We start from the raw sequence: 27081 nt of genomic DNA, 5'->3' as shown, positions 1-27081 counted from the left end.
CTCAAGTCCTCTGCAATGTATCATGTTAGATTTGATGTTATTGAAGCTAATAAACAAATCCTGACTAAAATTGAACCATGATGATTAGCAAAGGAAAGAAGCAAAGTTAAAACAAGCTTTTTCCACAGTAAAATTAAAATGACCAAACAGACGACTTACATAGATAGCATAGGCTAACTATGAATGCTCAAATTATGCCAGGAATGTAACATGTCATGGATCCTTACAAAATCTGGAACTTACTTGCATCCCTTTTTACGGAGTCCTCTGCTTCCCCAATATCAGTAAGTCCTACAACTTCCAGTAACAGCAAAACCACCGTTAGTGGAAGAAACAAGGTTGCTCTCCATTCTTCCTTATGAATAACATTCCCTGATCTATTTCTTGCCCGGAACTAGCCTTGATTTGCGATAGGACTGTGAAACCGCATGCCACGAGGTAAGTATTAAACAAAATCCATTATCTATTATTTAGCATTGACAAACAAAATCCATTATCTATTATTTAGCATTGACAAACAAAATCCATTATCATACCATATAACAGTACAGTGTTGATGAAACATAGGGGATCATTTTCAACATGATATTACAAAGTTAGGTATAAGTGCGAACACATTGAATTTGTCTCTAGGAACATTTCTAACTTGCAAGTTACCAGAATTTATTATCAGTTCGATGGAGTACAATTTTTATTACGTAAATGCTTGTCATGTATGAATATCAGAGCTCAACAACAGGAATTTGCTTTTCTGCCATCTTCTAATTCCTAATCTCCACCTAATTCAATACTCATCTCACTTTTCTAACTTAAAAAAAAAAAAAAAAAAAGATGATTCTGGGGGGGCAATTCATGAAACTCGAACATAAAAAAGTAAATTACAAAAACATTAGCAGCAATCCACAATCCAACACATTTATTGAGCATAAACTATCCAACAAAAAAAACGTTACAAAGTTTATTAAACAAGAAAACCAAATCAGAAAAAGAGCATATGACAGTGAATCAAACATAGGCATCTGGATTCTGAATGAGGAAAGCTTCAACAGCCTTGTACATTCCCAACACCCTCTCTTTTCCTGCCTTCACTTCCTCCTCTTTCAGGCTGAATTCCCCGGCAGTGTAGTACTTGCTCGTCACCTTGGAAACCGACCCCCCATCGCCCGACTCCTCAAACTTAACCTCGTACGTTATCTTCTCTAGCTTCTCCGCCAAAGCATCTCCTTCCACCAACGTGTAGCAATAAGTAAGTGTCTTCTCGTCCAGTTCGTCCACACGGTATTTCACACACTTGAGAGGGCTACCTGCACGCCCGTGCTTAAACTTAATTACCTCAGCAATCTACTACTACTACTAATACAGAGGGAAATTTGAGAACACGAAAACTGACCTTCAGCGAAGTTGATCTGCTTGATGCTCCCAGCACCTCCGTCGCCTTGTGTGATCTCAATGCTTTTTATGGCCTGTGGCAGGAGCTTCGGGATCAAATTGTGGGAATCAACGATCGAGGCCTTGAAGATCCTCGATGGGGCAATTGGGGAAGTGTATTCATCACAAAATGTGGTCACACCCATGATTCTTTGTATAACTGAATGATTTCTTTTATGACTTATTTGGGATGAGTGAGTAAGATGGAGAAAGCAAGTGTATTTATATGTGCAATTTTGAGTTGTTGAATGATTCCAAATTTTGTCTTTAAACTGCAGACGGCCAAACTTATACTATTAAAACAGATTTTATGCAATTTAAAGTACCAAATCTGCACATGTATGACAAAAAAGAGCATATCTTGAGCTTTGCTCAATTCCAAACACAAATTAAAGATTTAGAATCAGTCAGTAAACATTATCTTCATTTCACCATAATTTCCAACGTAGACCAAAACAAGAAAATGGATATGTACCTGGATATATGCTACAATTGTTTACTCTAGCAAGCACAAATTAAACTTCTTCATCGCTAAAATCATCATCATCCATGTTAACGACGGAGGAAAGAGTCGCAGCCCAAGTCTGCATACCATCCAGAGCATCCCTCTTCCTTGTCTGCTCGAGCTTTTCCAGAGCGCTCTTTGGAACTCCACATTTCAAGAGAATGATCCCGAGCGACTTGAACGTGGAGTCATCGGGCATGACACGAGACTCTAGCATCTCGCGGAAGGTAGCTACAGCCTCCTTGTACCTTCCATCAGAAGCATAGAATCCAAGCACAAGATTATAAGTAAGCAGCTCTGTCATGAGCCCTAATTCTCTCATCTTTCTTGCAATCCAAAAAGCTTCCACGAATCTCCCGTTCCTTTTATACATGGACAACATCATAGCATGTGTGAACTCATTCGCCTCTCCAATTTGCTCCAACCTCTTGAATATCTTCTCCGCCTCTACCACCATCGAACGCTCACTGTAGAGGTCAATCATGCATTTCAAGGAGTAGACATCAAGCCCACCCGCCTCCAGCGACTGAAGGGTCCTGCACATCTCCTCCGCTTCTCTCAAGTATCCCACCTTCGTGTACAGCTTGATTAATGACTTGCATATGACCGGATTCATAGACAAACCTTGGTTTGCCATGGTACGGACATAGTATGTCGCCTCATCCACACTCCCAGTGTCTGCAAATGCATTTATAAGGACTCCATAAACGATTATATCAGGCTTCACGTCATGAGAAATCATCTCCTCGTACAACTCAACTGCCATGTCTACACGGCCTAACTTTGCATAGCTAGAGATGACTGCACAATACGGGACACAATCAATCACAAGCCCTGCCTCCTGCATTCTCCTAAGATAGACTATCGCAGTTTCTGGCATATCCGCACTAGCAAGCATTTGCACAAGAGAATTATATCCACATAAATCAGCAACCAACCCATGTTTCCCCATGCTATCAAACAAGGAGCAAGCCTGCTCGAGTTTCCCCCCAATACCATATGCTTTGATCATCACATTAAACTCGAGAACAGTCAGTTTTTGAACCTGCACACAGCAATCAAACACTTTCTCAGCTAGTGAAACATACCCTCTTTGGCCATAAGCATCAATGTTTGCAGAATAGCACTCGGAAGTCATCCCTCCTCCACGGTGAAACCTCTGAAACCACGACCACGACTCGTCAAGCAAGCCTGCTTCTATATACATTCTTGTCAAGGATGACTGAGTAAACTCATCAATCTCCAATCCTCTCTCATCCATCTCTAAGACCAGCTCCTCTGCCTCGTTAACCATATGCCTAATTGCATAGGCATACAAGAGAGTACGATAGCTGACAGGATCGGGCTCAAGAGATGCTGCCTTCATCTTCTTCCAGTATCTTGCTGCAGATTCTATGTCATTGTGCTTAGCATGAAGTGATATGAGAATATTATAGGTTCGTGTATCGGGGCAACATTTAGCACTCTCCATTCTACCCATCAGGGAAGCAACCTCATCAAGCTGCCCATTGTTACCATACATGTGAATCATAGTGTTAAAAGTCACTGTGTTAGGAGATAAACCTTTCTGCACCATCTCCTCGAACGTCTTACTTGCTTCCTTTAGTTTCCCGGCTTTCCCATACGTATCAATCAACGTATTGTACGTGTAAGAACCAACATTAGCACCCGTTTTCCTCTTCCATTTACGCCCCTCAATCGAAGAGTTTCCCCGTGACCACTTCTTGAAGAAATCCTCAGCAGCCGCGAAATCCCCTGCTTTCTTATACATTTGCACCACAATCCCCAGGGTCACCTCATCCGGCTCCATTCTACGCTTTTTCATGAGCTCCAACCACCTCATTGCGACGTCCCTACGCCCCCCTTTGCAGTACACATCAATGAGAGTCCCATAGGTGGAGTTGATGGGATCAACCCCGCTCTTCGCCATCTCATCCCACAGCCTCTCAACCTCGCTCCACTGCCGCGCCTTGCCTAGAAGGCGAAGCATTATGTTGTAGTGGATGACATTCACTTCGTAGCAGCCTTTCCTTTTGAACCACTCAAAAATCTCCATCGCCCTCTCCCACCCCGACTGCTCCTTCAGCAATATGCTCCTCTCCTTGTTCGTAAGCGTCGCCTCCCACGCCTTCAACGCCTCGTCCAAGTCGCTTATCCTCTCCAAAGCATCCAACATTGCGGGAATACTGCCGCCGTACCTTCCCCATTTCGTCGAACACTTGGTCTGCATCCCCTCAACCACATTTTCCCGCCTAATCCCTTCACTGCAATTCACCTTTTCTTTCCTAAAAACCCTATTACGAGCAGGCAATTCCTCCTCCTCCACACCATTGACCCTATTTGAATTGCCGAAAATCTCTTCTTCTTTCTGAGGATTCCCATTTCTGCCATTAAAGCCACCTCCTTTTCTCTCGATTCTTTCACGAGGGCCTTTGAAAAATCCATTTTTCTTGAACAACCGAACTGCGTCGCTGGGTTTGTGGGAGGGTGGAGTAACGGAGATGCCGACGCTTGGCGGAGTGGTTTTTGTGGAACTGAATATGCGCAGGCAGCTGGCGTCAGAATACTGAAACTGTACAAACATATTTTCGCAGGGTTTAGGAGAAAAAAAGGTAGAGTCTTGATATTGTGATTTTGTGATTGCAGAGTTGGATTCTGCTTGAGAGAGATGCCGGCAACAGTCCTGGTAGCGCGAAGAGAAAACAGTCTCAAACTTAGGACAAATAACGTCCAATTTAATCAATTTTGATATAATATGGAGTGAATCTAATCTTTTATTTCAGGAATTTTGATGTTGGGAGGATGGGCATGAAGATGAGTTTTTTTTCTTTTTTGTAGAGAAAGGAGAACAAAACTGAGTGGCAGACTAGCGACAGAGGTGAAGGAGAGCAGACGTGAGTTGACGGCCGGCTGGAGGAATTGTCGACGGAGATGGAAGATGGTGCGCGCGTGTTTTCCTTTTCTCAAGGATTAGGGATCATTTCATTTGAGAGGAATTGAATGAAATTGGGCTCAAATTTAGGCCACTTAATGAGTTGGGCTGACTGCACCTTTAATATTCAATTTTCTTCTTTCTTTTTCTCTTCAATTTTAATTAAATTATGCAAAAATTTATTTTTTTTAATCTTCACTTTATCCTCTTTATTATTTTATTCTTCTACACTCACAAAATAAAAAAATAGGGATGACAATGTAGCCCGTAACTCGTGGGCTGGCCCGAATATTCCGCCAAATTTATTGGATTAGTGCCGGAAATTTCTAGCCCGATAAAATCAAAACCCGATTAGCCTGCACCCGATTAACCCGCAATCCGTTAGGGCCAGACTCGAAAACCCAATAAAGTTTCTATTATTCTATTTTTTACTCCTAATTCGACACTTCATTAATTAATTTTAACTAAAAAAATAACTTTCAATTTTATAATTATATATACAAATTATATATTAAAATTTTATTAATATAATAATTGATAAATAAATTAAAACCTTCAAATTCACTAAAAAATATTTAAATTTGTAAAACATGCATTAAAATTTCATGAAATATCTCAAATATATTATAATTAAATGTTTTACATTGTATGAATATTAGTAATTTTAATCATTATTTATTGGATTGGTCGTATGTTAATATTATCGGTAGCAACCCGATTAACCCACTGGACTAGCCCAAAACCCGAATTTTTAGGGCTAGGTTGACCTTTTATAACCTGAAAGAAATCGCAACCCGATTAGCCCGCACCCGATTGATCCATAATCTGAGTAGGGTTGGCCCGAAATCCGACGGGTCAGCCCAATTGACATCCCTATAAAAAATTATAAAATTTCATGTTGAATCGGAAACGCTCCACTCAGATTGGGACCTTATATTACTTTTTTTTAAGTGTTGTTTTATTTGAGAAATTAATTGAACATCTTCAGTCATCCAGCAGCCACTTTATCATACCTGTGGTAAAGCTATGTTTCATATTATTGAACACATTTGTATCATAAAAGATTATTGCAGATTTGGAGTGGTTTGTATTATTAGCAGACCTGCGTATGGTTATTGAAAACGAGATGTGCTGATAGAATGCTTCATGAAATGGAAGCTCACTCATGATTATTATATCAATTAGTAGTTTCTCAGTACCATTCAGAGGTAAGCTTGAATACCTAATTACCTATCCACCATCGATGTCCTAATTAACTTTTGATCTATTCACTTATTTATGGCATGTCAAAAGCAGTAAGATCTACACAGATAAACTAGTTAACAAATGAACATGGTGTCAACTGTCAAACACTAATCCCAGGGCATGTTTCAACTGTGCCTTGTTCTTGATGTCCTTTATCTTGTCCTGATCTGCTAGCTAGAAAAAGAAGTCCTCACTTGTAATGAAAATCTTGTACTAGTCTCTTTTTAGTCTGGTCATTCTTTCTCTTTTGGTTATAGTGAAACTATGCTTATTGATGTTGGAATAATGATTTCCGAAGCAATTCATATTTTCATTATCTTTGAATATATCATTATATTGCACTATATAATCCATACACAAATTTATGTTGCAGTTTGGGGTTAACGTTGTTGCAATCACGCATTCCATCTTCACTGCATCTTGAAATGGATGAATTCACAAACTTCACAAGCGCATTGTCCCATGTGTCGTAGAGAATGGCAATTCAAGGTAATTCAGGGACGGAACTAGAAATCGAAATGAGCCAATGCTAAAATTTAACGATAAATACGCCAAACTGTGTGATGCTTTCATAATACTAGTATTATCCATTTGTGATTACTTTGACTCGTTTCTAATAGTATTAAAAAGTAAAAAGGTTAAAAAAAAAAAAAGAAAATTAGTGAGTCATTTTATATACTAGTAGTAATTTTATGAGCAGAATGTGAAATTTATTTATCAAAATTAATAAAATAGAGTAGTAAATAAATATGTATTTGGATAGACCTAAAATAAAATATGAGATGAATAATACAAAATATTAATCAATAATGTTATTACACAAATAAAAATAATGAATCCAATCTTACGACAGGTATCACGTATGATCTTCTCATAGTCTATGTTGGCCTTGGTTGTGTGATCTCACCAAAGACCATTACCATGTTGGTTTTGGTACAAGTCTCACATGCAAACTTGATCGAGGCTGGCATCAGATATCTGGTCGCAGAGCTTGTCAGGGTGGGTTGTCCCTCGATCACACTCTCAGAGTTAAACAAGAAGGTTTCCATTAATGTAAATTGTAAATATTCTCTTAGAGTTTGAAATCTTTACTTATTGACTTTTTTTTTTTATTTTAATTTATGCATTTATTGTTTGAATTAATTTTTAAACGTTATAATTATAAGTTAAAATAAAGAGACTATTGTATCTCAAAAAGTGATGAACCGAATGGATCAAAATCGTTCTGAAACCACCAAAATCGGCATGAAACAAGTGGTTTAACACATTGGCACACTTACCAAACTACATTAATTTTTTTGTATAACATTATGTTTTGTCACTATTTTTTTATGCAAATTGATGTGCAAAACTCCTATCAAAATACTCTTTCTAGCTAACATGACACATTTCTTAGTCAGCACGAGATTTTAGGAGGTATTGGCTAATATGTTAATTGAAAAGGGAAATGTGGGTGTAAGTATTAAAATAGAGCGTAATACGAGTGAAAAATAGTGGTTCAGTGTATTAATTGAAAAAAAAGTTTCCAAAAAATAAAATGTATCATCTTAGCCCCTACAATATCAATTTTCTGCATCCGCCCATATTTAAACAGGAACCATTAGCTTGCTCATGGGCTAGATACAATTTTCCATTTTCTTGAACCCATAATAATAATGATAACAATAATAATAATAATAATAATAATAATAATATCAATAATAATTATTATTATGTTTATTATATAATGACATAAAATATGAACAATAATTTTATAATTACGCTACATTAAGATTTACTTAATTAATTATTAATAAAATAAAAATAAAAAATAATTATTATTATTATAATTAAGTTTGATTCACAATTTTAAAATTATTCATAATTTTAACATAGTCGTGACACTGATGGAATTTTAACAAAATAATATAAAGTGCGTGAATATGTAACAAACTGAACATCAGAAAAAGAATACCAAAAAAGAACTAAGAATAATCCCGACAAGTTAAATAGTTTTATTATTTTCAGAATTCATATGATTTTCAGTATTAAATAAAAAACAGTTTAATAAGATAGAAGAGCCCTTATATTCATACTCGTAAGTCGTAAATATATGTTGATTTAATTATCGTGGTGCTCAACTGATTTTGATCTTATATATTTTTAACTTTTAATTTCATTCCAAATCGAAATATATGCTAATTAAATTATCGTGATATTCAATTTGACTATTATCTAATTATATTTCAACATTTAAAATTCATTCGAATTTCAATTTGGCTGAGTCGGCTTCTGTTCATTCCTTCAAGTTGTTAGTCTTGCCACGTCAATAACCGTTTCACCATTCATTCTCTTTTATCCAATCTTTTGTTATTCAAATTTGTAAATAAGTGGATGACTTCACAAATGGAGTATTTAATTGACATACATTGTTATTTTTAATAATGTTACGATTTTTCTTGTTTATAGGGTATCCCAGTAGTACACAACTCTCAAATTCGACTATTTGGAATTTTGGATCAGATATTATTAATTCTGATATATATGTGACAAATTATTGATATTTTTTTTCACAAAAAAATCAAAAGAACACATCTTTGGGCCTCTTGATATATGGGCCTAATGGCTCGTGAGGTGGTCCATTCACAGGTTTAAATGATTGAAAGAGATATGGTGGTTGAAATTTGTGATTATTATACTAAATATTTATCAAAAAAACATGAAAAACAACGACCTCGACATCAACAATCCAACCACTAGAATTAACTTGAATCCAAATAAAACGTTTTTACTAACGTAATTAATTAAAAAAAATAACTTTTCAATTTAAGGTTTATTCTAATCAAGATGTATATGTAAACAATGTATCTACCAAATGAAAACATAAAAGCACATTTGTATCAATACCAATTGAACATGAAATATTATGTCTTATACAATAATATTCCAAAATAAATGGACCGAAAAAATATGCTAAGAATTGGACCAAAGATGGCTAGCGGATTATCACTGTCACAGTCTTTGTTGTTATAAATGTCATTAATTTCTGAAAAAGAATAATTTTTTGGGGTATGATTAAATTAATTCATAACGGTGTTGTGAATGTGACGGGAAGGAATGTCACAGCAACAGTTGTTCTCTCTTGGTCCAAATAATAATTGGAATATATTTCCAGATAAATGCAGAAATCAGATTTATGGCTTCAAAAATTGACTCTTATCTAATTCAGGTCCAAAAATTTAATTCTCAGGTTTACCCCATTAATATGGCATATTTATACTTTCATTTCACCATTTATAATTAATTATTTGCATTAAGAATTTTGATATAATAATTTAAGAAAAAGGCTCTACTGATTAAAAAGGAGAAGCCGAAATCAGCTTATAATATAACAAAGATTATAATACGAACATTTGAAAGCAAAAGAACAAGTGGTTTCTGTTTGATTATGTGGTAATGCTTATAACATTCGCTAAATGTAGGACATAATTAGTAAGTTTGAGCATGATTAGTACCACTAACGAGATCCAAACCAATATGATCATTTAACAATTAAAAATATAACTTTTAATAATAAAATATGCCCAAAACCAAAAAGGCTAAACCTGTCATATATATAATGCAAAATGAAGTGTACAAATCTTTGGAAGATCAGAGTTAGCCGAAGCCACACTTGCAGACGAATAGAAATTTAAATGCCGCACCATAATAATTTTGAACTCGAAACCTTTGTCTTAAAAATTTATCGTTAGGTCAATTCACACACACAAAATTATTTATGTTACATTTTTATTTTTAATGATATAGCCACTATTTTATTTTTGCTTATAACTCTCTTTTCTTTGTGTCTACTATTTATCCATCTTCATCAATCTCTAATAATTTTTTCTTTCATTCTTTATCAACTTACAATAAAACTTACGTTACCAAGTAACGAAAATAACGAGAAATTACAAAATACATTAGAAAACAAAAGGTCTCTATTGTTTAATTCAGCTCCCCTTGCCATCAAATTTATATAACCTGTCGAATGTTAACATTATCATATCTTTTACATTGTGACGAAGCTAGTATACCAATTGAATTCAATTAAGAGAAATTTTATCAATTAATAAAATGGTACCACAAAAGCGTGTGCTAGATGGCAAAATAAAGAAGGGTGGTGCGCTTTTAAGACATTTTAAGGGAGACCCCACCAGTGTATATTGTCCCATTTTCAACCAACATATGGAATATATATTAATATATTATTGTGCTAAAGATTCCATTATATTTTTCTACATTTTGATTTCCAATATGAAGGGGCCCTCAACAGTTAATTTAGAATTTAAATGACATTCATATTTTACATTTAGTCAAGTTATTAAATATTTATAAAAATTGATTAGTGTTGCCAAAAGATTTATTGGTTGAAGTAAAATTATATATCTGCATAGTTTGTCATCATTATTGGGTAGAATTAAAAAGTATGAGTAAATATTTTTATAATTGGTAAACCACATTTTACTGGATAGTAAATTAATTACAAAGTCTCGTAATTATGCATACGGGTGATAAATGGTAATGATATAGTAGCGATTTTTAACAGAGCAAAATATAATTTATATATAACTCCATAATTATATAATCGAATAAATACTGCAGAAAATTATAGATATTGAAAAACTAATTTTAACTATATATACAGAGTCATGGAGGCATGTAAAATTAAAGTGAAAGAACGAATAACTTAATATATATGTTTACCTAAATGACTGAACTATGTATATAGAAGTATTTAATTGGTACTTTGATGCTTACACTGAATATCACTTAATTTTAATTATTTAAGAATTACCGACAAATTAATTCGATTTTGTTAGTCTAAAAAAAGATTTTGCAGATGTTGACATTGATGTACCCCATAAATTTCAAATTCAATAGTCTATGTCACTTAATTATTAAACTTTTCTCTCTATCATTTTAGGAATGATTATATAATGGATACTACTTTTTTCCATGAGAATCACCAAAAATAAAGGAGAAGTAAATAAATCTCTCATTCTACAGTTTAGTAGTACTATCATTTTATTAACTTTTCCTTCAATGAAAAATAATTCTACTATTAGATATTACACGTTTTACTAGAAAATTAGAAAAATAAAAAATAAGTATAACATAAACAGTGGATCTAAATAAGTATTTTTATTAAAAAAAAAATAAGAAAAATCATTTTAATGATAAATTTATTATGAATAGCTACTAATGGATGAAATAGAAAAATATAATTATTTTTTGTGAACGGGTTAAGTACTTTTGTAATAAGCCATAAACTAAATGTTTTATACACCATTTTTGTTATTCTCCATGCAGTCCACGCTAGTTCTTCTTCGGGTTACTCTTTAGTATTACCATTTTCAACAATGAATTCATATAAAAAGGGCAACTCAGAAGAATAATTCATCTTGCTTTTCCAAGCTTTATATAGGCAACATTACAACAAGCAATCTCTTCTGTTGCACCTCCAAAGACCAATTCCGAATTCCGGCCACCAAATATGATGGGCATCAACAAGCTTTGTGTTAAGGACCTAAATCCCTAACGATCCGATAAATCGGACAATAACAAGATAAAGATAATCCGACGCCCGTAAGGGTCGGCGGAGGTAAGGATCTGGGCGGCTGTGCGCGGGTTCCAACCCATCGGGCAACGGCTACAGATCAGATATACGTTCCGGCTATGCGCGGAGACCTTCCGTCGGGCAGCATTATGGATTCAAAGCATTTCGCAAGGCATTTGGCCAAAATAACGTATTCATTGATTCATTGTTGATGATTCAGCATATATCTCACGAAGAGATCTCTCGCGATACAGAAAGTAAGTTATACAAATTGAAAGACAACCACGATAAGGGAAACACACGAACTAAAATAAGATAAGAGATAGAAATAGAACTGAAATAAGATGGGATATAAAAATACGAACTGAAATAAACAATGTTAATCCTCTTACGAGGCCTCGAAATTTCGTGCCTTCAATTGTGTGATTTTATATGCACCTTTATGAGATTTAATTTAATTTGCGTAATTATGTGACTTATTTAATTTTGGATAAAATCCAAAATGAATGTGTTTAATTAAGTGAGTCCATGCATAATTCCTTTCGCTTATTTTCCTAGGTAATTTTCGATCCTTACCCTTTTTTTGAGAGAAACTATTATTTCTTGTATTTAATACTTCATCCGTTCTATTTTAGAAGTCTCAGTCACTTTTCTTGAGAAGACTCTTTACTGTGCATTATTCTCTCTCTTAGTTTACCATTTCTCCACTTTAACTATTTATTACTTCATCCGTCCCAAAAAAATTATGGGTAATGAGTATGGCAAGGGAATTAAGACAAAATTGATAGAGAGGAGGAGAATGATATGGTAAAGTAAGAGAGAGGAGGAGAGATGTTAGTGGATAGTAGGACCTACATTATTAAATTGATATAACTTTCCAAAAATGGAATGCATATATTTTTGTGGGACAGACGAAAATGGAAAATGCACATATTTTTATGGGACGGAAGGAGTATAATTTTTATAAAACGGGTGCAAAAAAATGACTAAGACTCCTAAAGTAGGACGGAGGGAGTAATTTATTTAGAGATAATTTTCCAAATTAAATCTTATCCATTTGCCCTATTTTTTGATCCCTGCCCCTATTCCCTACATGTAATTTTCGAAATTTACATGTCTTAGTAAAGAAGAAATTGTTTTGTGAATTTAATTAATTCCTTGTGTATATCCTTTTCTAATTAAATCCAATTAAATCCTACCATTATTCATCAAGAAATCTTCATTTGTTGTGTTCCTTTGGAGTTGAAGAATCAAGAACCTTTGAAGAGCCCTTCTATCCTTTTGATTCTTTTGTATACTTCTTAAAATTCATTCTTAAAATTCATGTTGATCCCGGACAACTAATGACGAACACTAAAGTATTGAACATGGGAGATAATTCAATATATGAGGTAACGAGCAGGTCAATATTATTTTGATAGTAGCACAAAATAATGTTTTATTTGTTGACTTGAATTAAATTGTGGCTTGATTTAATTTGAAAATTGGAATAGATTAGTCTCAGTTTGACCTTCATGATCCTGGTACGACCTTGATTACTCATGATTTAGAAAACTAGAAATGAGATAGAAAAGTAGAGAGAAAAAGAAGGGAATATTCAAAAATCCCATATAGGAAATTTTCAAGTTTTATATCCACTTGCTAAAAGGGGATATATGTTGTGGTCTACCTAGATATCGAAAACATGATTGTCGGATATTATATATATCCAAGAATATCATTCCTAGGGATTCACATAAAATAGTAGTAATCATCAACTTAATTTAAGTTAACTAACCTACCTAATACTTTGAAGACCACGTTGCATAAACATCTAGACTCGGTCGCATCTTTACCATCCATCGAGGACTTTAGTTTAGTCTCACATAATCCGTAATCCTCTTTCCAGACCTCGAATAAAAATATGCAAAGACCCCATAACTATAAATCCAAATTAAAATCTCTCTTTAATTGTTTTGGACCAATTACGTACATTCCATTAGTTACGCAAATGGACATTTGGGAGAATTCATTTTTGAAAAAAAAAATCGAATTTTAAGTTTTTAACTAATGTAGCCAGGATCTTAGTTCAAACGAATTCAATGATGGAGTGGTTTTTATTGGAATTGGACCTGTCTTCTATCGTACGTATGTTTCTCTCATGAAGTTTTACCTGTCTTCTAAGTATTTTTACTGACTTTTAGCTTTTCCCCTAACTTCTAGGACTCCATCAGATGTCTAGAATTCTTTCAAATGTCTTTTAAAATACTTCTATCCACTTCGTTCATTTCCGCAAAGTTTGGGTGTTTACTCCTATCGTACGTGTGTTTCTCAGAATCCTAGACATCTGATGCATGAGAGAAACACACGTACAATAGGAGTAAACACCCAAACTTTGCGGAAATGAACGAAGTGGGTAAAAGTATTTTAAAAGACATTTGAAAGAATCCTAGACATCTGATGGAGTCCTAGAAGTTAGGGGAAAAGCTAAAAGTCAGTTCAGATACTTAGAAGGCAGGTAAAACTTCATGAGAGAAACACACGTACGATAGGAGTAAACACCCAAACTTTGCGGAAATGAACGAAGTGGGTATAAGTATTTTAAAAGACATTTGAAAGAATCCTAGACATCTGATGGAGTCCTAGAAGTTAGGGAAAAAGCTAAAAGTCAGTAAAAATACTTAGAAGGCAGGTAAAACTTTATGAGAGAATCACACGTACGATAGGAGTAAACACCCAAACTTTGCGGAAATGAACGAAGTGGGTAGAAGTATTTTAAAAGACATTTGAATGAATCCTAGACATCTGATGGAGTCCTAGAAGTTAGGGAAAAAGCTAAAAGTCAGTAAAAATACTTAGAAGGCAGGTAAAACTTCATGAGAGAAACACACGTACGATAGGAGTAAACACCCAAACTTTGCGAAAATGAACGAAGTGGGTAGAAGTATTTTAAAAGACATTTGAAAGAATCCTAGACATCTGATGAAGTCCTTGAAGTTAGGGGAAAAGCTAAAAGTCAGTAAAAATACTTAGAAGAATCAATTTCTTCTGATCCAATTAGAGGACAAGATCCGTTTGATTTTTAATGGCATAAACTTTTCAAAGAAGAGCGTTAAGATTACATATTCTAGATCTCAAAGAAGGAGTCAAAGCAGATGTGGCAAGAATTGAAGCTTTTCTCCAAATTATCAATAGAGAAATCAATGTTCCAGGAGAAATTGATCAGTTTCATATGGATTTAATCTTAACTGGGATCCAAAGAAGAATGGGCCGAATCAATGAAATGAAGAAGAATCTTAAAATCATCTCTATCATACTTGCTGCTTGATATGTTTTTCAAAGATTGCAGTTTTGAGATTACCAGGCTTGAAGAAAGGATTAAAATTCAAAGACGTTTTATCAAATATATCTTTATTCAACAACAAAGGAGACAAGAGTTCTACAGGATCAAAATTGCAGAAAAATCTGAGTCACGACAAAGAATGGAGAAAATAATGATATCACATGACCTTCTCTCTCTCCAAGAAATTGAGTGGAGGACAGGTGTGATCGATTCTGCTCAAGCTCAAATCCGACGCATCAACATTATCTTATCAGCTTGAAGAGATAAAGATGCTTTTCAGAAAAGAAGAAGGCAAGAAGCGAGAATCTCGCTTACACCCTGACAAAATTCTCATACTTTAATAATGTAAAATATTGTGATGTAAGTGATGATGTAATCAAAATGTAATAGTGAGTTTTACTAGCCACCTGTTTTGGCTATAAATAGATAGTTTCAGAGTGATGAGAGACACACCGGGAATTTGATGGTCTTCCCTTTGCTCTCTCCCTCCTCCCTCTGTTGTAACTGCATGTTTTAAGCCAAAGTAATATTTTCATACTCTCTGTTCATTACTGTTTATTATCTTCAAATTCAAATCTCTTCTAGCGAAGAAAGTTATCATACTAGCAATGAGCAAGGAAAGGATATTTGTAAAAGCTGTATTAATATTATCTCCAAAGAAGAAAATGAAGTCATCTTTGGTCTTATCCAAGAAATTCCTGATAACAATTTAAAAGAAGATTACCTTAACAAACTTAAAGATTTAATATTGGAAGAACCATCGTCTTCTAAGAAAGTCAAAATCAATGAACAGTTTAGCTTAAATAAAATTTGGGAAAAATATCCATACCAAAAGTTTTTCCAAACAAATAACTGCTAAAGATCTTCAAAATGAAATTAATACTCTTAAAAGGCAAATTAATAAAGAGTTTCATGAATTAAAAGAAAAAGACTTTGAACTCGAATCAAGAATAGAAATTATTGAAAATAATGAAAAGGTTCATGATTAGAATAATGAGGAAAAAGATACATAATCCATTAATAACAGGGAAAACAATTCCATAAAAGTTATTCAAAAAATGAATTACTAAAAATGGCACGTGAATGTCACCCTAGTTGTTGATAATTTCAAAACTAGTATAATGACTTTGGTTGATTCAGGGGCAGATCATAATATTATTAGAGAAGGAATTATTCCGACAAAATTCTGTGATAAAACAAAAGAAAGACTTTTTACGGCAAATAATAATCCTTTAACGATAAAATATAAACTTTCTAGAGCTCATATTTGTAATAATGGTTATTGTTTCAAAAACATTTTCACTATTGTTAGTGATGTCTCTTATAACATGATTTTAGGAACACCCTTTTTAACTCAAATATACCCATTCTATGTTAATGACATAGGCATCACAACCAAGATTCAAGGAAGAGAAATAAACTTTAAGTTTCTCTCACCCATTAAAAAGCAAGAAATATTAAACCTTCAAAGTAGTTCCATATTTAAACAAATAAATAGCATAAGCCATAAGAAAAAACAAATCAATCTATTAAAAGAAGAATTGTCTTTTCAAAGAATCGAAGATCAATTAAAAACTTCTAAATATATTAACAAAATAAAAGAAATAGAGAATAAATTTATCAATAAAGTCTGCAACGAAGTTCCTAATGCTTTTTGGGATAGAAAACAACACATAATTGAATTACCATATGAGAAAGACTTTAATGAGAAAGATATTCCTACAAAATCAAGGCCTATTCAGATGAATCAAGAACTTATGGAGACCTGTAAAAAGGAAATCAATGAATTAATATATAAAAAATTAATAAGACCTTCCAAATCTCCATGGAGTTGTTCTGCCTTTTATGTCATGAAACAAGCTGAATTAGAAAGGGGAACTCCAAGGCTAGTAATAAATTATAAACCTTTGAATAAAGTCTTACAATGGATTAGATATCCTATTCCTAATAAAAGAGATTTGATAAATAGATTCTATAATTCTAAGCTTTTCTCCAAATCTGATCTTAAATCAGGATTTTGGCAAATTCAAGTTGCTGAGAAAGATAGATATAAAACAGCCTTTACTGTACCTTTTGGACATTACGAATGGAATGTAATGCCTTTTGGATTGAAAAATGCTCCCTCAGAATTTCAAAGAATAATGAATGACATTATGAATCCCTATAGTCATTTTAGCATTGTCTACATTGATGATGTTTTAATCTTTTCTCAAGATATTGACCAACATATTAAACACCTTGAAATTTTCATAAAGGCTATCGAGAAAAATGGATTAGTTATCTCTACTCCAAAAATGAAACTCTTCCAAACCAGCATTAGATTTCTAGGTCATGACATTACCAAAGGGACATTTAAACCTATTAGCAGATCTTTATCTTTCACAGAAAAAATTCCTGATGAGATCAAAGATAAAAACCAATTACAAAGATTTTTAGGATGTTTAAATTATATTTCTGATTTTTATCCAAATCTTAGAGAAACCTGTAAAATCCTTTATCAAAGACTTAAGAAAAAACCTATAAATTGGTCTGATGAACATACTAAAGTAGTCAGAATCATTAAAGAACAAGTAAAGTCTTTACCATTCTTAGGAATCCCAGATCCTAAGGCTTTCATGATTATTGAAACAGACGCCTCTAATATAGTTTATGGAGGAATCTTAAAACAAAAGATAGAAATCAATGCAAAAGAACAATTGATAAGATTCCATTCGGGAATTTGGAATAATGCACAGATGAACTATTCGGTCATAAAAAAAGAAATTTTAGCCATTGTTCTATGCATTTCAAAATTCCAAGATGACTTATATAATAAAAAATTTCTCCTTAGAATAGATTGCAAATCTGAAAAAGAAGTCTTTGTCAAAGATGTTCAAAATATTGTTTCAAAATAGATTTTTGCTAGGTGGCAAGCAATTTTATCAGTTTTTGACTTTGAAATTGAATTTATCAAAGGAGAAAATAATTCATTACCTGATTTTCTAACCAGAGAATTCTTGCAAGAAAACAATCATGAATCCAGAAAAGAAAAGAATACAGAGCGCTAAAGACTATGAAGTTCAAACTCCAAAAGACTCATCAAAAGCCATTGTCTCGGCTTCACATCCACTTACTCCCCAAAAATCCATTCAAAGGATACCAAACAGATTCTCTCCTCTTCAACACCAGCCTGAAATCCCATATAATACTGTCCTGGTCTCAAATCTCCCAAAGCCAACTAATATTCAAATCCCAAACACCCCAGAAATTCATAAATATGTTGTCAAAGATTGGCATGAAGACTGTGGGATGACCACTTTTACTGATTTCCCAGTCAACATATCTCAAAATGATTATATCAGAAACTGTTTCCCAAATCCTTCTCAATTTTGGGAGTCTGATGATCCCTTAAAAGACCAAAAGTATTATGAGTTTATTCTTGTAGACTCGAATTCGGTTGAGATAACTCACAATTTCAATAAATCTAAAGAAGTGGAATTTTCAAAATGCCTTATCAAAAGAATATATACTCCGACCACTTTTGGAGGACTTAGTGAGTTCAAAATGTTTTCGGTCAATCATCCAGCCCATGGGTATCACTACATTGACTACAAAAATGCATGGTTTCGTGCTTTCTTTTTAAGACCCTTCAACCACTCATGGTTCTTTTCCTTTCATCAAAATTCTGACAAATCTCTTCCAATATGGTTTCTTGATTGGTGGAGAAAGTTTGGATCTTTAGTTCATATTCTGCCTTCTCAAATCCAAAATGGTTTTAACGTCTTTGCAGAACTTTCTACCCTAAAAAATTATCAAAAGTTCGTCATGTTTCATGCAGAATTTAAAATCCCTTAGATCTTTGCTTGGGATTTTCATTTTGAGAAAATCTACCCAGACCCTACTCTCTTCTCTTTAACAAGGGTCTATAAGATCAAATGGTGGGCAAAAGATTGTTTATCAAAAGGAAGAAACTAAGAAAGGAATCAAAGCAAATGTGGCAAGAAACTAGCTCTCTTAGTATCTTTCCTTTCTTTAGTTTCTTCCTTTTGTTAAATAATCTTTTGACCAGTGGATAAGAAATGCCTAACTGCAGGTTCTGCTCCAAGATGTTCTTGGAATTTTGCCCACCATTTGATCTTATAGACCCTAGTTAAAGAGAAGAGAGTAGGGTCTGGGTAGATTTTCTCAAAATGAAAATCCCAAGCAAAGATCCAAGGGATTTTAAATTCTGCATGAAAGATGACGAACTTTTGATAATTTTTTAGGGTAGAAAGTTCTGCAAAGACGTTAAAACCATTTTGGATTTGAGAAGGCAGAATATGAACTAAAGATCCAAACTTTCTCCACCAATCAAGAAACCATATTGGAAGAGATTTGTCAGAATTTTGATGAAAGGAAAAGAACCATGAGTGGTTGAAGGGTCTTAAAAAGAAAGCACGAAACCATGCATTTTTGTAGTCAATGTAGTGATACCCATAGGCTGGATGATTGACCGAAAACATTTTGAACTCACTAAGTCCTCCAAAAGTGGTCGGAGTATATATTCTTTTGATAAGGCATTTTGAAAATTCCACTTCTTTAGATTTATTGAAATTGTGAGTTATCTCAACCGAATTCGAGTCTACAAGAATAAACTCATAATACTTTTGGTCTTTTAAGGGATCATCAGACTCCCAAAATTGAGAAGGATTTGGGAAACAGTTTCTAATATAATCATTTTGAGATATGTTGACTGGGAAATCAGCAAAAGTGGTCATCCCACAGTCTTCATGCCAATCTTTGACAACATATTTATGAATTTCGGGGGTGTTTGGGATTTGAATATTAGTTGGCTTTGGGAGATTTGAGACCAGGACAGTATTATATGGGATTTCAGGCTGGTGTTGAAGAGGAGAGAATCTGTTTGGTATCCTTTGAATGGATTTTTGGGGAGTAAGTGGATGTGAAGCCGAGACAATGGCTTTTGATGAGTCTTTTGGAGTTTGAACTTCATAGTCTTTAGCGCTCTGTATTCTTTTCTTTTCTGGATTCATGACTGTTTCCTTGCAAGAATTCTCTAGTTAGAAAATCAGGTAATGAATTATTTTCTCCTTTGATAAATTCAATTTCAAAGTCAAAAATTGATAAAATTGCTTGCCACCTAGCAAAAATCTGTTTTGAAACAATATTTTGAACATCTTTGACAAGGACTTCTTTTGCAAATTTGCAATCTATTCTAAGGAGAAATTTTTTATTATATAAGTCATCTTGGAATTTTGAAATGCATAGAACAATGGCTAAAATTTCTTTTTAGATGACCGAATAGTTCATCTGTGCATTATTCCAAATTCCCGAATGGAATCTTATCAATTGTTCTTTTGCATTGATTTCTATCTTTTGTTTTAAGATTCCTCCATAAACTATATTAGAGGCGTCTGTTTCAATAATCATGAAAGCCTTAGGATCTGGGATTCCTAAGAATGGTAAAGACTTTACTTGTTCTTTAATGATTCTGACTACTTTAGTATGTTCATCAGACCAATTTACAGGGTTTTTCTTAAGTCTTTGATAAAGGATTTTACAGGTTTATCTAAGATTTGGATAAAAATCAGAAATATAATGTAAACATCCTAAAAATCTTTGTAGTTGGTTTTTATCTTTGATCTCATCAGGAAATTTTTCTGTGAAAGATAAAGATCTGCTAATAGGTTTAAATGTCCCTTTGGTAATGTCATGACCTAGAAATCTAATGCTGGTTTGGAAGAGTTTCATTTTTGGAGTAGAGATAACTAATCCATTTTTCTCGATAGCCTTTATGAAAATTTCAAGGTGTTTAATATGTTGGTCAATATCTTGAGAAAAGATTAAAACATCATCAATGTAGACAATGCTAAAATGACTATAGGGATTCATAATGTCATTCATTATTCTTTGAAATTCTGAGGGAGCATTTTTCAATCCAAAAGGCATTACATTCCATTCGTAATGTCCAAAAGGTACAGTAAAGGCTGTTTTATATCTATCTTTCTCAGCAACTTGAATTTGCCAAAATCCTGATTTAAGATCAGATTTGGAGAAAAGCTTAGAATTATAGAATCTATTTATCAAATCTCTTTTATTAGGAATAGGATATCTAATCCATTGTAAGACTTTATTCAAAGGTTTATAATTTATTACTAGCCTTGGAGTTCCCCTTTCTAATTCAGCTTGTTTCATGACATAAAAGGCAGAACAACTCATGGAGATTTGGAAGGTCTTATTAATTTTTTATTTATTAATTCATTGATTTCCTTTTTACAGGTCTCCATAAGTTCTTGATTCATCTGAATAGGCCTTGATTTTGTAGGAATATCTTTCTCATTAAAGTCTTTCTCATATGGTAATTCAATTATGTGTTGTTTTCTATCCCAAAAAGCATTAGGAACTTCGTTGCAGACTTTATTGATAAATTTGTTCTCTATTTCTTTGATTTTGTTAATATATTTAGAAGTTTTTAATTGATCTTCGATTCTTTGAAAAGGCAATTCTTCTTTTAATAGATTAATTTGTTTTTTCTTATGGCTTATGCTATTTATTTGTTTAAATATGGAACTACTTTGAAGGTTTAATATTTCTTGCTTTTTAATGGGTGAGAGAAACTTAAAGTTTATTTCTCTTCCTTGAATCTTGGTTGTGATGCCTATGTCATTAACATAGAAGGGGTATATTTGAGTTAAAAAGGGTGTTCCTAAAATCATGTTATAAGAGACATCACTAACAATAGTGAAAATGTTTTTGAAACAATAACCATTATTACAAATATGAGCTCTAGAAAGTTTATATTTTATCGTTAAAGGATTATTATTTGCCGTAAAAAGTCTTTCTTTTGTTTTATCACAGAATTTTGTCGGAACAATTCCTTCTCTAATAATATTATGATCTGCTCCTGAATCAACCAAAGCCATTATACTAGTTTTGAAATTATCAACAACTAGGGTGACATTCACGTGCCACTTTTGGTAATTCATTTTTTGAATAACTTTTGTGGAATTGTTTTCCCTGTTATTAATGGATTCTGTATCTTTTTCCTCATTATTCCAATCATGAACCTTTTCATTATTTTCAATAATTTTTAGTCTTGATTTGAGTTCAAAGTCTTTTTCTTTTAATTCATGAAACTCTTTATTAATTTGCCTTTTAAGAGTATTAATTTCATTTTGAAGATCTTTAGCAGTTATTTGTTTGGAAAAACTTTGGTATGGATATTTTTCCCAAATTTTATTTAAGCTAAACTGTTCATTGATTTTGACTTTCTTAGAAGACGATGGTTCTTCCAATATTAAATCTTTAAGTTTGTTAAGGTAATATTCTTTTAAATTGTTATCAGGAATTTCTTGGATAAGATCAAAGATGACTTCCTTTTCTTCTTTGGAGATAACATTAATACAGCTTTTACAAATATCCTTTCCTTGCACATTGCTAGTATGATAACTTTCTTCGCTAGAAGAGCTTTGAATTTCTTCAATGTCAGAATTAGATTTGGTATCAGAATAAGAGTCTTCTTCATTTTCTTTCAAAAGACTATTAATTTGTTTACTTATTAGTTTAATATTTCTCTTTTTCTTTTTCCAGCACTGATTTTTAGTATGTCCAGTTTTCTTGCAAAACCAGCACTTTATTTCAGTATTATTCTTTTCTGGTTTATAATCTTTCTTAGGCCTTGGTCTCCTATGTTTATTCCTATATGGTTTACTATAAAAGGGTTTTTGTATAATTTTCTTAAAAGATTTTCTCTTATTCTTGGAGGACGGGGCTTCTAATTTTTCTATTCCAAACATCTCACAAAAGCATCCTAATTCATTCTTAGCTTTCTGCTTATCTTTTCTATATTTATTTTGAATTTTTATTTCCATGCATAAAGATAAACCTTCTTTTTTTTATGAAGGCAAATAATTGCCCAAAAGTAATTTCTTCAAAGGGGATATTTTCGGTTCCTATATCATCTTTTACTTTTTGGATTATTCTTTCGCCAAATAATTTTGGTAATCCTGCAATAAATCTCTCTTTCTAGAAGGCTTGATTACAATCATTTCTTTTGAGAACTTGGGTTATGAAAACGTCTGTATACCATCTATAATCAGATAAAGTAGGACATTTTAGATTTGTCAAAACAATAGAGGAGCTATTAAATTCTTCTCTAGGATTTCCTATAAAATACATTGATATCGTTACAACTAGGTAATCACAGGCATCATTTGTTTCTTTGATTTCCCCATCTTGATCTTCTGTATTAATGACATGGTTTAAAATTTTCTCTTTGCTTTCAAAATTCAAAGCATTATCCCACCAATTTTTTAATTGGCATGTGAATCCATTAACGAGGAGAACACAGGCTTCCTTTTCAGATATTCCATTATATCTATATGCTATTTTGGCCATACCAATTTCTTGCAGGGTATTAAGAATTTCATATTCAGATTTTCCATCAATATTCCACTCTGTTATAGAATTTCCGTCATAGCTAGATTTATGGAATTGTCCTCTTTCTTCATATTGTAAATCTGCATGTGAGGGTTTAGTATAATAATTTTTATTATTATTAAATTTTTTTCCTTTAAATATTCTCTTAATTTTATAAGGATAACTTTGTTCTTCATCTCTGAAAACTTCATCAAGTTGGTCTAAGACATTGTCTTCTTCAGAAGAAGAACAACTGGTCTGACTATTATGTGATTCTCTGATAACATTTGCATTAGAAGAGCTTGGTCCTCCAAGCTTATCAGATATGTTTGATAAAAGTTTTTCAGTTTTTGGATTAAAGGTAACGCTATTGCTTTTCAAGATATCATTACTTTTGAAGAAAGGCTTCGAGGTGTCATTCAAAATACTTTGTTTAGTAGTAACTAGATTTTTACTAGAAATAGTGTCAAGTTGATTTGCAATGGTTCAAAATTTGATTTGAATAATTATTTTGTTGAATAATCCTTTGTAAATCTTTATTTTCAGTAGTATCTTTATCTGTGGAATCTTTGGTCTTTTTGAAAGGATCTGCTATGATTTCGCCTTTGCAGGATTGGATTTTCAAAGATTGAAGAGGAAGATGGATTGCTGTAACAACAATATCATTACTGGACAAGCATCATTTTTTACTTAAATTAGTATTAACTTCAATAGTGGGTTTTCTAAAACAATCGTACCATCCTTCGGATGAGAGGAAGATGGCAATGAAATCGTAAAAAAGAAAGTTCGATTTTATTTTCTTTATTTCTTTTATCCATTCATTTTTAATTTTGATTCTAATTCTATTGTCAAGTTTATTGAACCACTTCTCTTTTTCTTTATAAAAAGGAGAACTCAATTCTTTATTCAAATAATCCATGTCTGGTACAAAATCTTGACCAGAAATTATGACCATGGTACTTCTGGTAGGGGAGTATGAACCCTCAGCACCATCTTCAGTCGTTTGTCTAGGCTGTGGTATTGGCATTTTAAAAGTATATCTATTTTCGGAAGTACGTGGAATATCCGAGCAAGAAGCCCTATGTTCATAGTATTGGTAACTTCTATTATTTCTAAAATTCATGAAGGAGTTTGTCCTATCAAATTTAATAGTGACTGTTCCATCTGCTTCTTCAACAATTTGTGAAGGTTCTCTTCTTTCAATGTTTCTAGAAATCTGAGGTTCTTTAATTATGAATTGGTCCGGAATAGTCATCTCATTCCATTTAAGTCTTTTAGGGGTATAAGTAGTAGATTGCTCCGCATCTACTTGTAGAAGGATTGTTTCTCCTTTTGAGAAAGGGTTTCTACTAAGATATATCCTGAACATAACTGCAAAATTTTTGCAAACGTGGAATTCATCTCCCTGGATTTGAACATCTAAAACTAAAGATTCTAGTATCATTGGGTCAGTAAGGTCAACGGAAAAGTTTGGAGTGCAATTAAAATAGATTGGTCCATTGCATATATTAGTTTGAACCATATCTAGGAGAGAGGTTTCATATCTTTTCAATCTTTTATCTCTCAAAGCTAAATATATAGGTGTGTCAACTCCTATATGAACTAAAGGTTTGACAGCTATTTGTGCTAGACCAACATGCGCGTATCTGTAACCATTTTCTTTATATTTTTTGACTGATTCTATATTGAGAAGGGGAAAACTATCAGACTCATGAAGAATACTTCTAGTTTCTTCGTGGGTTCTAATGGAGAAGGCCGTCCTAAAATCAATTAATCCTATATCATAAAAATTTTCAATTTTCTCTTTGGGTATACTCCAATTTGAATAATCGATTGGGACATGAATTTCATTACTTAGAACAATATTTTTATTATCTTTATCTTCGGTCTTAAAACTTAACAATTTTCTGAGTTTACTTGCCATTTTCACTTAAAAGTTAAAAATTTGTGATGAGATAGTTTTAGTAGAAGAAACTGGCCACAGCGGAACACTTTGCGTGGAACACCCTAATCGGGTTTGCCAACCGTCTTACAAGTTTGCCAAGCCTGGATTCCAACGTTTCTTTTATTAAAACTATAATAAGCCAAACTTTAAAACTTTTAATTTGAAATTGAAAGCAATCTCTGAAAATCTCATTATTTAGATGGTTATATATCTCTATCATCGCCATCGAAATGGCTCTGATACCATTTGGGACCCCTTTATTAGAAACATTTGAAATATTCATGTTATGATCCAAGCACAGCTTAGCCCTTAGTCCATGACCCACTCTAATACCGTAAAAAGTCCATAAAATTTCATCTAAAAATCAATTAGTGATAAGAGTAACTCGTAAAACTTATACTGATTTTACTTCTCTTAGAGCATCTTCAAGGGGAGAGGTAAATGGAGAGTTAAAGTTATATAACTACCATATTTACCTTTTTTTCATAAAAAATCATTCTCCAAGGGGAGAGGTATTTGAGAAGGTATTATACATTTTCCCATTTTGAAAAAGTATCTTTACCTCTCCATTAATGGAGAAGTAAAATTTTATAACTATCACATTTGTCTTCTTTTCATTAAAAAAAACTATTCTCCCAAGGAGAAGGTATTTGAGAAAGGTATCATACTTTATGTTTTCTTAATACATATTGTACTATTATTTTATGTTTAAAAAATCATTTACCTTTTTACGTACCTTTTTTCTTTGGAGTATTTCTTTTCGGAAGGGTATATTTTACATTTTGACGAGGTATATAGAAGATATAACTCTTTTATTAACCCCGGAGATGCTCTTATTAGTTGACCAGCATATACAACCTCATGTTATTATAATAACTCCAAAAGTGAACTCAAAGAGTGTCACTTTCTTTTTAGTTGTTCTTTGTTTTCTCAAAAGGGCATTAAAAAGATTAGCTCGCAGATTTATATTTTCCCAAATGCGAAAAACGATCTCTTGTTTTCTTGTATGATTTCGACCGGCGCACAAAGTTCCAAAAGATGATCAAAATAGATATATCATCTTTTTAGATATTGTAAATTATTGAAGAAAATGTGGATAGGAATGCATGGTTTTGATTAGGGAGCAATTATTATCTATCTATCAATATATCAGCAATTTATATACTCCCTTCCTTCTATAGAAATAGTCAATGTTTTTTTAAATAGTCCATACTCCATATCTATTTATGAGAACATTTATCTTTTTATTTTATTTTATTATTTATAGACTTCACCATTCATTACACGATTTCAACTACATTTTTTTCCTTCTCAATTATAGATTAAAACTTGTGCCAAGCCTACATGGTTTATTTTTATGGGACGAAAAGAGTAGAAATTAAAAATAGGACCATCGAATTTGGTAAAGAAATTTGGTCCTAACACATGCAATATTCCAATAAAAAGATGGTGATTGATTAATCATAAGCTAATAATTGGATGCTAAACAGGAAAATTCATATGGCATGTTTTGTATACGAGGAAACAAATTAATTAAACAAACAATACATGAATAAGTAATTAAAACGATCGTGCAACGAGGAGATTCTCTTCGTATAATAAACCTTATGCATGTAAAAAATGATTTTATCAAACTTTGGAGATAGTGATGGGGCAAGAGGATTTTAGAGATGTTTTCTTTTTGTAATTAGGATGTGACCTGTCTATCATTTTTGGCCATTGATTTTTC

At 32.9% G+C, this 27081-nt stretch overlaps 2 protein-coding genes and 2 pseudogenes across 3 annotated transcripts; 1 reads left to right on the top strand and 3 right to left on the bottom strand.

Annotated features, from left to right (window-relative positions):
- Window positions 1-889: 889 nt before the first annotated feature.
- LOC125186249 (major allergen Pru ar 1-like) lies at window positions 890-1889 on the bottom strand. The gene is made up of 2 exons (XM_048082605.2): window positions 1391-1889; window positions 890-1304 (listed from the first exon to the last, which is right to left on the bottom strand). Exons 1-2 carry the CDS (start codon window positions 1572-1574, stop codon window positions 1006-1008), a joined length of 483 nt encoding a protein of 160 aa, XP_047938562.1. The 5' UTR covers window positions 1575-1889; the 3' UTR covers window positions 890-1005.
- LOC125200808 (Tetratricopeptide repeat (TPR)-like superfamily protein) lies at window positions 1239-4935 on the bottom strand. 2 transcript variants are annotated; one of them, XR_016135797.1, is made up of 3 exons: window positions 1904-1977; window positions 1391-1463; window positions 1239-1304 (listed from the first exon to the last, which is right to left on the bottom strand). XR_016135797.1 is itself a non-coding variant. In XM_089065702.1 (2 exons), the coding sequence occupies exon 1, from the start codon at window positions 4515-4517 to the stop codon at window positions 1944-1946; it is 2574 nt and encodes an 857-aa protein (XP_088921828.1). In that variant the 5' UTR covers window positions 4518-4935; the 3' UTR covers window positions 1391-1463; window positions 1904-1943. The 2 variants fall into 2 exon arrangements, 1 of the variants encoding a protein (XP_088921828.1); XM_089065702.1 differs by lacking the exon at window positions 1239-1304 and having other exon boundaries at window positions 1904-4935.
- Window positions 4936-17440: 12505 nt separating this feature from the next.
- Window positions 17441-18964, top strand: LOC148931522 (uncharacterized; annotated as a pseudogene).
- An 8-nt stretch (window positions 18965-18972) lies between these two features.
- Window positions 18973-20022, bottom strand: LOC148931521 (uncharacterized; annotated as a pseudogene).
- Between the last annotated feature and the right edge of the window lie 7059 nt (window positions 20023-27081).

The sequence above is a fragment of the Salvia hispanica genome, chromosome 2 (assembly GCF_029641045.1).
Source record: "Salvia hispanica isolate PSC_SH4W2 chromosome 2, Shi_PSC_v1, whole genome shotgun sequence".
Classification (NCBI taxonomy): Eukaryota; Viridiplantae; Streptophyta; class Magnoliopsida; order Lamiales; family Lamiaceae; genus Salvia; species Salvia hispanica.
The sequence above is the reverse complement of the archived record's forward strand: the minus strand, read 5'-3'. Positions and strand labels throughout refer to the sequence as shown.